Source organism: Dendropsophus ebraccatus, chromosome 5 (assembly GCF_027789765.1).
Source record: "Dendropsophus ebraccatus isolate aDenEbr1 chromosome 5, aDenEbr1.pat, whole genome shotgun sequence".
NCBI classification, from domain to species: Eukaryota; Metazoa; Chordata; class Amphibia; order Anura; family Hylidae; genus Dendropsophus; species Dendropsophus ebraccatus.
Window position 1 is genome coordinate 143,624,748 of NC_091458.1, and position 13,417 is coordinate 143,638,164.

The following is a 13,417-nucleotide window of genomic DNA, read 5'->3' on the forward strand; positions in this document are numbered from 1 at the left end:
ACCAGGTCACGGCTGAGGTGTATCAGTACTTAGTAAATGCCTGCTCCGTGCTGTCCCCGGTACATGCATAACACTGCTGAAAGTTGTCTTTTCTGCTGCCCTCCACCCCCATGTATGTGTCTCCCACTCCTACTGCCCATACTACTCAGATTACTACCCCCACTCCTGATACTTCTACTGCCTATACTACTCCCAGTACCATTCCTTTGCTACTACTACCCCCACTCCTGATACTACTACTGCCTATACTACTCCCAGTACCATTCCTTTGCTACTACTACCCCCACTCCTGATACTACTACTGCCCATACTACTCCCAGTGCTCCGGGACTGCAACTGAATCCATCTGACACTGTCAGCAGATCTGTCAGTGGCCGCTGACAGTGTCAGATGGCTTCAGAGAGCTCTGTCCCTTTCAAAGACAGCCTCACACTCAGCTTAGCTCCCTTCCCCCGAAGCTCCTATCTCCAGCCCCGCGGCGCCTGCACTTTCTTCTCTCCTGTTATCTTCTCCTTGCTGCTGCTGACGTCACAGGTCAGGGACAGGCAGAAGAGAAGAGAGTGCAGGCACCGCGGGACTGGAGACAAGAGCTTCGGGGGTAGGGAGCTGAGCTGTGTGTGAGGCTGCCTGCTCAGGAAGCTCCCTGTATGTGGAAATAGCCACTACTGGGACCAGAGCCTCAGGAGGACAAAGCTACTGCTGAAGAACCATGTGAGAGGTGAGTATCCTTTTTTCCCCCTGCTACACAGGGGGGCTGGTAGTTGTGTGGGGAGCTGGGAGTTGTATTTGTGTTGGGGGCTGGGGGAGTGGTAGTTGTGTGGGGAGCTGGGGGTGGTAGTTGTGTTTGGGAATGGGGGGTGGTAGTTGTGTGGGGGGGGGCTATAGTTGTGTTGGGGGCTGGGGGTGGTAGTTGTGGGTGGAGCTGGGGGTGGTAGTTGTGTTGGGGGATGGGGGTAGTAGTTGTGTGGGGGGCTGTAGTTGTTTTTGGGGTTGATAGTTGTGTGTGGAGCTGTAGTTGTGTGGTGGGCTGGAGGTCGTAGTTGTGTGTGGCTGAGAAAAGTTATACTCAGCCAATCGTGGCTGAGCAGCTGATGATACGCTGAATGGGGGCCGGCATGAGGGAGGGCTGGAGTAGTGATGTCACGATACCAAAATTTTGAGTTCGATACCAATACTAACTTTTTTATTTCGATACTCAATACCAGTTTGATACTTAGTAAAGTATAAAAAAAAAACAAAAAAAAAAACACAGGGGTAGAAATATAGTCACTAGTCATTATCATTAATACAATTCTGCTCTTCCAAATAGCCTGATCACTAAAACAGCTCTGCTATACCAAGCGATAAGACAGCTCTGCTGCACCACCCATCACTAAGACAGCTCTGCTGCACCACCCATCACTGAGACAGCTCTGCTATACCAAGCCATAAGACAGCTCTGCTGCACCACCCATCACTAAGACAGCTCTGCTGCACCACCCATCACTATGACAGCTCTGCTGCACCAGTTACCAAGATTGCGGAGGAAGAGAAGAGGAGGTTACACAGGATCCCACACACTACAGCCGATCTTATCTACTCCTCTCAGCCCCGGCCACCTCCCCCACCTGCCAGCCGGCTGGATCCTCACATGTGCTGCACTTCCCCCGTCCCCCCCGCACTTCCCCCGCACTTCCCCCGTCTGGAGCCAGACTCTGTTATCAGAGAGACACCAGCAGCGGGGGTCTGTTACACATAGTAGCCGACCCCTGCTGTATATGGAGCGGGCTCAGGAGGGGGGTAATGCCGCTGTCAGTGTGACAGCGGCATCTATATACTTAAATAGCCGACACTAGCAATAGCTAAGTGCCGGCTATTTGAAATTGGCGCCGAGGGGAGCGGAGGGAGGGAGAGCAGAGGAGGAGACTGCAGGGGGCAGTGAGGGGCACATAGAGAACACGGTCGGCGCTCAGCTAGCCGCCCACCATGTTCTCAGCTTCACTTAAAGTTTCGATACCAGGAAATCCTGGTATCGAACCGTTTTTTTGCCCGAAATATCGATAGTAGTATCGATATTTCGGTGCATCGTGCATCCCTAGGCTGGAGCGGTCCAGCCGGCCTACTGAAGCCGCATCACAGAGAGGAGGGGATCAGTGGCCAGCAAGCAGCTTTTAACTGCTAAGATGCCACAGTCCACATTAGTCATGTCATCTAGGTGGTTAACAGCTTAAGGCTATGTTCACACTACGTAAAAGTACGGCCGTTGTTGCCGATGGCAGCAACAGACGTACTTTTACCGCGGTGGAACAATGCCTTACTTTCAGTGGGATCCCGGCCGGAGCTGCGCCCGCATCAGAGCTGTGCGGCCGGACAGATCATCCGGCTGGTACTTAAAGCATAACTGTCATGTTTTTTTTTTTATTGCAGAAATCAGTAGTATAAGCAATTTTAAGAAACTCTGTAATAGGTTTCATCAGCCAAAAAAGTATCCTTCTGTACTCAAGAAGCAATCTCCCAGCCTCCCCCCCTGACTTCTTATCTGTGCATTATCAGGCAAACACGTCTTCATTACAGAGAAGCCAGTGAAGACGGGCTCTGCTCTCTCCATTGTAAGCCTATGAAGGGGAAGGGGCTGAGGGAGATGAGGGAGCAGGAAGAGGTGACATGAAGGTCAGCTGTTTGTAGACTGGGCACATAAACCGCAGGATTCTGGGGTCAGAAAGGTCAGTGCTTATCTTTGAAGGGTGTTGTGCTTTGCAGAAATCCTCCGTGCTCAGTCACTCCTAACAGCCCCTCCCCTCTCCATAGCCACATAATGGAGACAGAAATCCTGCTTCATTTGATGTGAGGAGGAAGCCGGGAGATTGCTTTTTCAGTCCAGAAGGAAACGCTTTTAGTACATAAAACCTATTACAGAGTTTCTTAACCCATAGCTGCACCAGGACGTTATTGAACGTCCTCGTGCCGCTATGGGAGTTCAGAGGGGGGTCGCGCGGCGCCGCATGTAGCCCGGGATCGCGGCTATTAGCGGGCACGGTCCGATCGCCATGCCCCCTAATTAAGTACTTAGAAGCAGCTGTCAAAGTTGACAGCTGCTTCTAAATACTTCCTGATATGCATCCCTGGTGGTCTAGTGGGGGGATCGCCCCCCTGCGGCGCAATTGCGGGGGGGCGATCCCCGCATCCATCCCGGGCCGGGGTCTGCTCCGTAATGGCGCTGATCCCGGCTCGGCATTCTATTGCTTTTGGCTGCAGCAGCCAAAAGTAATAGAACACCGATCTCATGGATTCATGCAGTATAACTATACTGCATGGATCTCTATGAGAGATCAGAGTGCATATACTAGAAGTCCCCCAAGGGGGCTTCTAGTATATGTGTAAAGTAAAAGAAAAATTTATTTTTAATAACACAAAATCCCCTCCCCTAATAAAAGTCTGAAACACCCCCCTTTCCCCATTTTATAAATATAAATAAATTAATAAACAAACATGTTTGCTATCGCCGCGTGCGTAATCGCCCGAACTATTAATTAATCACATTCCTGATCTCACACGGTAAACGGCGTCAGCGCAAAAAAATCCCAAAGTGCAAAATTGCGCATTTTTGGTCGCATCAAATCCAGAATAATTGTAATAAAAAGCGATCAAAAAGTCATATATGCGCAATCAAGGTACAAGGAACATATATTTTCTTTAAAAGGTTTTAATTTTTTTCAAGCCATCAAATCAAATAAAAGTTATACATGTTACATATCGTTGTAATCGTAACAACTTAAGGAACATATATAACGAGTCAGTTTTACCCCAGGGCGAACATAGTAAAAACAACCCCCCCCCCCCCCCCCCCCCCCCAAATAAAAAAAAAAACATTTTTTTTTTTTTATTTCACCACACGTATAATTTTTTTCTGGATTCCCGTCACACTTTAGGCAAAAATTACATCTGCCATAGCAAAGTACAATTAGTTGCGCAAAAAATAAGGGCTCATTTGGGTCTCTAGGTGGAAAAATGCAGGCTATGGCCTTATATACACGAGGAGGGAAAAACGAAAACGCAAAAATGAAAACTGGCTGTGTCCCCTAAGGGTTAAAATCGCTTGAACTGTTGATATTTATTGTTTTCAGAAAAATGACCCTGAAATGACAGTTACGCTTTAAGTACCGGCCGTGATGATCCGGGCACAGACCGGCCGTTCCGTGACCCGGCCGGAGTCACGGTACGGCCGGTCTGATACGTAGTGTGAACATAGCCTAAAATTGGAGATCATTCTGATGACTGCCACTGACAGTTCCCAAGCTTGCTCCATACATCTGTAGAAACTTTTTCTATGTAACTGCCCAGGGTGCGGTTAGATAAAAACAAATAAAACAAAACTATACTGATCCTCTCTTTCCCCCACCAGCATAGCTGTCACTTTTTTGGTCTTCAACCTCTGTGTTCTTCCATGTGTCTGTGTTGCACAAGGATCTTCCTGCTTAGCCAATCTAAAATGGGATATCGCTGCCACCTTGATTGATGAGGAAGGTCCTTCTGCAACACGGACACATGAAACTGCAGTGTGATGGGTGACTGACTACCAATTTATCTGCTGGAGAGGATGCTGGCAGGGGGACACGGCACTGGAGGGACACTGAGCACCCCCCTGCCATCATCCTCTCCAGCAGCCACAGCCCGCACAACTCTGGTAGTCGGGTCGTGACATCACCATTTTATCCATGAATGGCTTGATGCAGAAGTAAGTGCAGGAAAAAAAGCACTTTATGTCCATTTCCTGTAATAAGTGTATATTGGTAATTTGTATAACTTTTGGGTGACAATATAATACTTTAATAAAAAATTATCGCCAGACTTCTCCTTTAAAGGTTCAAGAAATGACATTTGTGGGGAAAAAAATAAATAAAAAGTAAAAAAAAAAAAATGTTTCTTTTTGTAACACATTTGTTTCTTTTTGTAACACATTTCCTTTAAAAGGGGAATTGTAGAATCCAGTTATATATCCTACTTGTACTCTTATCTTTCTCAGACCCAGAGACTCAGCGGAAAAGGACTGTTCAAAATGTTCTGGATCTGAGACAGAATTTGGAGGAGACAATGTCCAGCCTTCGTGGATCTCAGGTAACACACAGGTAGGTAAAATCATCTTGAACAGAAAGGATTAAAGCAGTATTTCAACTTTTTTTTTGTTGGCTATAAACTCCCTATGGCACCCTTGTTTAATTGGTCAATTTACTACTATTAGAATTTCCCTACTTTTTTTAGAGCTGCATTATACCGGCCCTAGTACCGTGTTTCCCTGAAGATGCCCAAATACCGTGTTTCCCCAAACACACGCTGTCCTATTTTCAGGGGATGTCTTATGTTTCCATGAAGAGGAATTCACACTTAAAAAATAACATTTATTATATGCTGTATAGTAGATGTCATTGTAAACCAGCATAACCAGACAACCCCCCACCCCCTCACCTTAGTGGCATGGTGGCGGCACGGGTCTTACTTTTGGGGAATGCCTTATTTTTGGAGGATGTCTTATTTTCGAGGAAGCAGGGTATATGTGATGTCACTGTGTTCTTTCCTGCTAGCCCACTGACAGCCCTCAGCCATCCCACAGCCTTGATATTGGTTTGGTTTGCATCCTAAAGCTATGTTCACACTACATAAGTTTCGTAATAATCACGCCATTGTTGCCGATTTGCAACAATTGCTGTGATTACTACAGATTTTACGTAGTGCTGCCGTCTATGGAATTCCGGCCGTAGTGTATACACATAGTATACTCTCCGGCTGGGATCCCTAGCGGTGCCACAAAAAACTGACATGTCAGTTTTCTGCGGCCACTATTCACTGAATAGTGGCTGCAGAAAACCTGTCAGTGCGCACAATGGAGCATGCAGTGGCAAATTGGGATGCAGGCACGCATGGATGCGCCCGCATCCCAATTCATCAGAAGTGAAGGTCATCTGGCCGATACTGCAGTACCGGACGGGATGATCTTCTCTGACACCGGCCGGGTCACGGAACAGCCGGTGTCTTACACCATGTGAACATGGCTTAAGGCTGCATTCACACATCCGCAAATTTTGCGGCCCCACAGATGGTGAATGCCTGTCCTGGATGGTTTCCCCGCCCAGCATGATGTATCAATATCATGCTGGCTGTAGGGAAACTGTTTGAATCTCTGCAGCACCGTAATGACACAGCTGTGCTGTAAATTACAGAGGAGAACACAACACTATCACAACATTATGCACATGCAGAGAGCTTTGGCAGGTATTTAGTGGGGCAATCTACCAATCTTAATTCACCCTAAATTCACCTATTTGTATATTTCGGATGTGGTAGGAAACTGGAGTACCTAGAAGAAACCCACACAAACACAGAGAATATTCTCATGAAGAGGGGCTAGGTGCAGCACACAGCACCTGGGTGGACCCTCCTTCCCTCAAAAGCAGTAGGCCTGGCAATGGCCGGGGTTCACCTGGTGCTAATGACAGCAGAGGGCGGAGACCATGTGACTAATGCTGTGGCTGTAGCTATATGAGCACAATGAGGACCTACCTAGTTGCAGAAGTATTTTTGCTACATAAGTATCTGTATCTGGATTAGCGCTGTACAGTGGTGCCTTGGATTATGAGCATAATACAAGACTGTGCTTGTGCTAAAAAAACAACAGCAGTTTGTATATACAGGATGGAACTGCAGATCCTTATAATACAACAGGCTAGAATAGAGAAGCAGTTCTGCTGTCAGAGGTCTGCATGGTCACATGACAGCAATGGGGAAGGGGTGTGTGTTCAGCATGGACCAATTAGGAAGTGAGAATCACAGAGCTGTGCAGGAGGACAGTGACAGAAACTTTTCTATACAGCTGTGCTGAGTGTAAGTGCAGGCACATTATAGCAGCAGTGTGTGTAGCTGAGTGTGAGTGCAGGCACATTATAGCAGGCATGGAGAGGATGGGAAACACAAGGACTGACAGAGACTACAGGGAGCATACAGGAATGAGCAGGGCATATGTGGGCACATAGAGGGGTTACAGCTATGAAGAGATTACCTCCACAGTTCTGTCTCCTGATTAAAGCCCCAGCCTAAAGTGGATCTGCTATGATTTGGAAGGTGAGGGAAACTTCCTGGGTCAGCATACAGAGCTGTAGACCACGCTATGCAGGCCATGCCTCTTCCCCACTCGCCCTCCCACCCATTACTGGGAGCTCCTAAACCAAAGCAATGCTCTTAAACCTAGTTATAATTTTGAAAAACAGTGAGCTACTGTTGCAAAATGCTCTCAATCCAAGTTACTCTTAAAACAAGGTACCACTGTATATAACTACTAAAATACTAAGGTATTTATCAAACTTAACTAGCTTCTCTTTGGTAAAGGATAACTTTCTCTTTATAATAATTGTTCTAAATTGATGACCCATTCCTGTTCGTCTGAATTTGACAGCTGTCTCTCTTATTCCCCCAATACACATAACTCTTTGTTTAAATTTTCCTGTTGGAGTTGAAATAAACAGTCTGAGGTACAGAGACAAATGTATACTTTTCTTCAGTTAAAGAGGACGTGTAGCTTTCTTTCAAACTAATTAAAACTATATTTATTAAAAGGAATAGTCGGGAATGTTTAAAATGGTCAGAGGCAGGAGAAGACAAGAAAGACAGGCATCAGAAGCAATCCCAGCTCAGTAGAAAGGCTGAGGTCAGGACCTCACTAGAAAAAATAATGTTTCTCTCTTATTCAGTTAAATTGTTCAAATAGTTAGTCCATGTTCCCAAATGGCAATAAACCCATGTAACTGAAATCACCCATCAATAGATGCTTGGATTGATTGGAAACTGCATGGCTATCGATGATAATCCTATAAAGGGAAAAAGAAGACCTTACGTGTAATGATAAACTGAAATCAATACAAATAAAATATAGAAGTTCAAAGTTTTATTGGTTAAAAATTAACAACATTAGCAGTAAAAAATCAGAAACCACACATGGAAAACAGCACCACAGGTATGGGCAGGTCCGGGTAACCTGATAATGCAGGCTGCAACACGCTATAAGCTACTAGGGGATAGTCAAACAACCATACACTGATACTATATGTAAATGGCTCTAAAGCCCAAATAATGACCTAACTAGACCGTCCATGGCAAAGTGACTAAGTGCTAAAGTGCATTGAGCAAGGTGCAGAACATACCCATCCACAGTTCACTGCCCGTCCTGGATGCCGCCAAACCCCGACGTACGTTTCGTCTCCTTCATCACCCCCTTTGAACTTTGAACTTCTGTATTTTATTTGTATTGATTTCAGTTTATCATTACACGTAAGGTCTTCTTTTTCCCTTTATAGGATTATTATTGATTTGAAACTGTGTTTGTGACGTACATTACAATAGCTCAACATTGAGTATTTATACATATGTGCATGTGTGTATCCATTTTGGATGTATCGTATGGCTATCGATGACTACATGGGTTTATGGTTTCCGCCTGCGGGTGTGTATCACTAGTATGTGAATGCAACCTTATTCAGTCTGCAGTAGTCAATTTGGGGTTTTAATGAATCTTTTATTTTGGTGGAATTGAATCCAGACCTAGCAAGTAAAGAAGAAATTGCAATAAAGTTTCGAATAAAGAAAGAGGATATACTTTAGTCCTGGGAAGTGTAGATCCTAAACACAGCAGAATGATGCACTTGTCTCTACTTATTTCTTGGGATTGTTGTCAGCAAACTGTTATGTCTCATATTGTTCTCACAAATGTTTTTCCAGTTTCACATCTGCAATTGCGGGTAGTATAGGTCCCATTGATTTCTATGTGCCCATGGACATGACTGTATCTCTTATGAAACTGTTTGGGCCGATATCTATAACACACACACACACAAAAAGGATTTGTCACTTTACTTTCCATATTTGCTGCATAGACCCACCAATACAGGTCAATGGGCCCTTTTAAGTTGGCAATTAAATATGGAGCGAATAAGGTTTGTTGATGTTTAGAGAGATCACAAGCTGGGCGTGGCTAGCAGCAGCAAGATGGCGTGGCTGCACATGCCTCTGCTTCTCCAGGCTCTCACCGGTCGAATGATGGACCATACTCTCCCCTAAGTTAGTCTGCTGAAGTTACCTGGGTCCGGGGACGGGGGTCTCTGAGCCAGTGAACCAGGTGGAATGGATTGCCGCAACAAGTCCCCCCCCGGGTGGCGTGGCTGCCCGGAGGCGCCACGATGTGGAGTGGAGGGAGCGGCTTGGATTGCTGCTGTTGGTGTGGCCTCCAGGATTTTTCCTGTCGAATGGGGTGTCGAGTGTGGCGTGCAGGCTGTGACCATGATGCTGGGCTACGGAGGCAGGATCCGGCGAGGATAGGGGTTAAAGATGAGGGAGGCGCACTCCTGAAGCCCATTCGCTATAATGATCAACTCCCGCCCTGGAAGCAGTCATGTGACTCAGGACGGTGCAAGAACTGTGGTTACTGCTACGGCAGCATGATGAGAGCGGTGTTCTGTTGGTGGGTAAGCCCTGCTCCTATAGTTTTTTTTCTCAGCTGTGGATCTGGAGATGGACCTTGTTAACTGCTTATGGCACTGTTTAGGTATTTTATCAGTGTTGGACTGACCAGCTGCCTATTTATAGTTGTTCCCCCCTCTGATCCCTTGTTTAGGGGTGACCAGCAACGCAATACAGAGGGCTGGCGGCATTAAAGGACCAGTTATACTATATCCATTTATGCGCTCTGGCTCAGGTATGCAGGCTTCCCCTCACAGAACTTTTTTATGCTTTAAGAAAAGTTGTTTGCCGGGCTTGCACAGTCCAATCCTCATTACCCCTTTTTTTCTGAACTCAGACTATAGTGGCCTCCTTTTCTGAGCAGACCTGTTGCTTCCTTGGATCTAATGACCAGAGCTCCTGTAATCCAGTTCTTCTAAGTGGAAAAGAGGGGATCGCTGGGGACAGGAAGATTTTACCTCATGTGTACTTTCTTTTATGAGATATATCAGTGTATGGATTAAACACTCCCTTGGTTTGCATTATTCAATTATGTATTGCCCTCCCTATGGAGCACTGACACAGACTTATAAGCTTCTTTCTGTATCCCCCTTATTCTCTCTACTCTGTATGCCGAGCATGCCAGTTAAAGCTCAAAATCGGAAATTAGGAGGGAACTATTAATGTAAAGACTAATTCTGTTCCAAAAATAGAAACATTTTTGAAGTCACCGATGCCTTCAAAAGTACGTGGCGGTAAGGCTGCTTCTCCTAGTGGTTCGTGCTATGCTGCCCTTAATGAGGGGGCATGTGCTGATGAGCCCCCATCGGAAACTAGTGAACCTTCTGCCGCAGCATTGGACAACATTTTCTCAGAGATAGCAAAATGTAATTCCTCGCTCAAAGAGCTAACTACCCAGGTTGGGTCAGTCTCCTCTGAGATAATGTTTATCCAACAGGATTCTGCTTCTATTAAGGATAGGCTGGTTTCTCTGGAAAAATTACTGCCTAAGATGAAGGGAAGATTGGGGGTGGTGGAAAGTGAAGTAACAGGTTTGGGTAAAGAAAATGTGCGTATTAAAGAAAAACTGATAGACATGGAGGATCGGTCACGCCGATGTAACATACGGCTGATTGATTTTTCTGAGGGCTCTGAGGGAGAGAACTCTGTTGATTTTTGTTATAACTGGTTTGTAAACACCTTGGGTAAAGATACTTTTTCTCATCTATTCGGTTAAGAAAGGGCGCATCGTGTGCCCTTTAAAAAACCAGGGGGGAGCTTTCTTTTTCTTCTTTCTTTTCTTCTTCTTCGTCTTCTTCTTTTTTTTTTTTTTTTTCTCCTTTTCTTTTTCTTCTCTCCTTTCCTTCCTGTTTAAGCTGTGATGTCCATTACTGGGATCCTACTATAGAAAGTGCGTGAAATGGGCGATAAAGTTAAGAAGGTTGCCATTTTTGATGCCATCAGTAGATATGTTCCCGCTATGATAGGTATTGTTGAAACTCATTTAGGAAAACAGACTGTGGGTAATTGTCAGAGGTTGTGGGCTAAATATGAACTACATTCCACGTTCTCCATATACTCATCGGGGGTGTCGGTTTATATACATAAGGGGGTCAACTTTTCTTTATTCTCTTCCGCAGTTGACCAGAGAGGGTGATACATTTTTCTATATGGGAAACTAGATGGGAGGGAGGTTGCTATTGCATTTATCTATATTTCTCCCCTATTTAAGTTAGAGGTTTTGGTTGCTCTTATGGAGTTTCAGAAGGGGGAAAAAGTATGATTCTCTGTTTGCTCTCAGTGATTATAATTGTGTTATCGATCCAGAAATAGATCACAGAAGTGTTCGGACCCAGAGCATGGGACACTCCTCCCCTCTCCGTTCTTTTTGTGAGGAGGTGGGCTGGTTCGATGCCTGGCGTCTGATACACCCGGATAAAATTGCATTCTCATGTTTTAGCTCTTTGTACCATGCTGCTTCTAGAATAGATCTAGTCCTTTCCAAAATAGTGGTCTGAAGTTTATTAAAAATATTAGTTTAAAAGCTAAGACGATTTTTGATCATACCCCATTATTGTTGGAACTAAAGGGTCAGATAGTGAATTATATAGTGAGACCTTTCAGACTCAACCATCATTGGCTCAATATCTTGGGAAATGAGATCGAGATCAGTAAAGAAATTAAAGTGACACTGTCACCCCCTTTGTGCATTCTGACATCTCTACACAGGTGTAAAGGGTAAATTTAGCGTTTTTCATACCTTATTTCATATCATACGTCATGGTGTTTGTTCAAGTAAAAAGTGTCCTTTTATCAACTGCAGATTGTATTAAGTGGGCGTGGCTTCGCGGCATTAGTGCCACTTAGCCTCGCCCACAATGGCATCGGTTCCAATGGTCGGCGAGGGGGCGGGGCCAACTGTGGTGTTGTGGGTGGGGCTAAGTGGTGCCAGTGCTGTGAGGCCCCGCCCACTTAACACAATCTGCAGTTGATAAAAGATGACTTTTTACTTGAACAAGCACCATGACGTATGATATAAAATGAGGTATGAAAACAATTTACCCTTTACACCTGTGTAGAGATGTCAGAATGCAAAAAAGGGGGTGACAGTGTCATTTTAAATTGTTTTGGGAAACAAAGGTACGGACGATATTTTGGTTGTGTAGGACACCTTGAAAGCCTATCTTAGAGGATTATATATCAAACACATTGCCGTTAAGAAAAGAGCTAGGAAAAAGGCCTTAAAACACAACAAGAAGCTTGTCTAAAACATTACGAGGAAAGCGGAGCCCCCAAAGCCCTCAGTGAGTTGAAAGGGGCACAAGATGCTTATGGGGAATGGATTAGACAGAAGGCCCAGCATAAGTTACTGTTCATGGGCCAGCAAAGGTTCCTCTTGGGTGGTAAACCAAATAAACTTCTAATTAATCTCCTTAAAAGTCAGCAAGATCGGCAGGATATAATGGCCTTGAGGACTAAAGGGGGGCGTTTTGTCCAGGGTCGCGGAGAAACTGAAAAGGTATTGGTCTATTATTTTTCCAAACTGTATGAATCAGAGTGTCCGGCTGATGAGGGGAAAATCCAGGAGTTTTTTGCGGGCATTAATATGCCGTCAATTGACCCCGATCAGCTGAACAGCTCCAGGGGCGGATGGCTTGCCTTTTCTTTTTTATAAAATGTTTTCGGGTACTATCTTGCCCATTCTGCTAGAGGTAATAAAAGAATCCCGTAAAAGGGGCTCCCTGCCGCAGTCCATGAAAGAAGCACATATAGGGGGAGATTCATCAAAGGGTGTAAATTTTAGACTGGTGCAAACTGCCCACTGCAACCAATCACAGCTCAGCTTCCAGCTTTGGTGAAAGAAAAGAGGAGCTGTGATTGGTTGCTGTGGGTAGTTTGCACCAGTCTAAATTTTACACCCTTTGATGAACCCCAGTGTTTCTTTATGCCAGGCAAGACAGTCCATGATAATATATCTAGTTTTTGCCAATATTTAGCTTAGTACCCCAGGTGCCCGCTCCATCCTGTCCCTTGATGCGGCCAAAGCATTTGACAGGGTGGTGTGGGACTTCATTTGGTACACAATGGAGAGAATGGGCCTGGGGGGGGGGGGGGGGCTTTTCTGAAGTGGACTAAAACTTTATATAATTTCCCAGTTGCTAGATTGATCTTTAATGGATCCCCCTCTGAGATTTTTTCCCTTGGTAGGGGGACTAGACAGGGTTGCCCCCTATCCCCTTTTTTGTTTGAGCCTTTGGTGGCTTGGGCAAGGCAGTACCCAGGATACCAGGGTTTTGGAGATGGTTGTGGTTTCCCAAAAATTTTATTATATGCGGACGATCTCTTGCTCTTCATTAAAGACCCGGAAAGGGTTATCCCGGATATTGTCGAAAAGATTGAGCAATTGGGGCTAATATCAGGTCTCAGCATCAATTGGGAGAAATCTTCTCTTCTCCCT

General features: G+C 45.2%; 1 protein-coding gene across 4 annotated transcripts in view; it reads left to right on the plus strand.

The window, feature by feature from the left end:
* Positions 1-13,417, plus strand: part of NAV1 (neuron navigator 1) — a 300,773-nt gene that overhangs the window by 37,444 nt on the left and 249,912 nt on the right. For all 4 annotated transcript variants that reach the window (XM_069971515.1, XM_069971517.1, XM_069971516.1 and 1 more), the window contains exon 3: positions 5,003-5,105. In XM_069971515.1, coding sequence (XP_069827616.1) covers positions 5,003-5,105 — 103 coding nt within the window. The remainder of the gene's footprint in view (positions 1-5,002; positions 5,106-13,417) is intronic.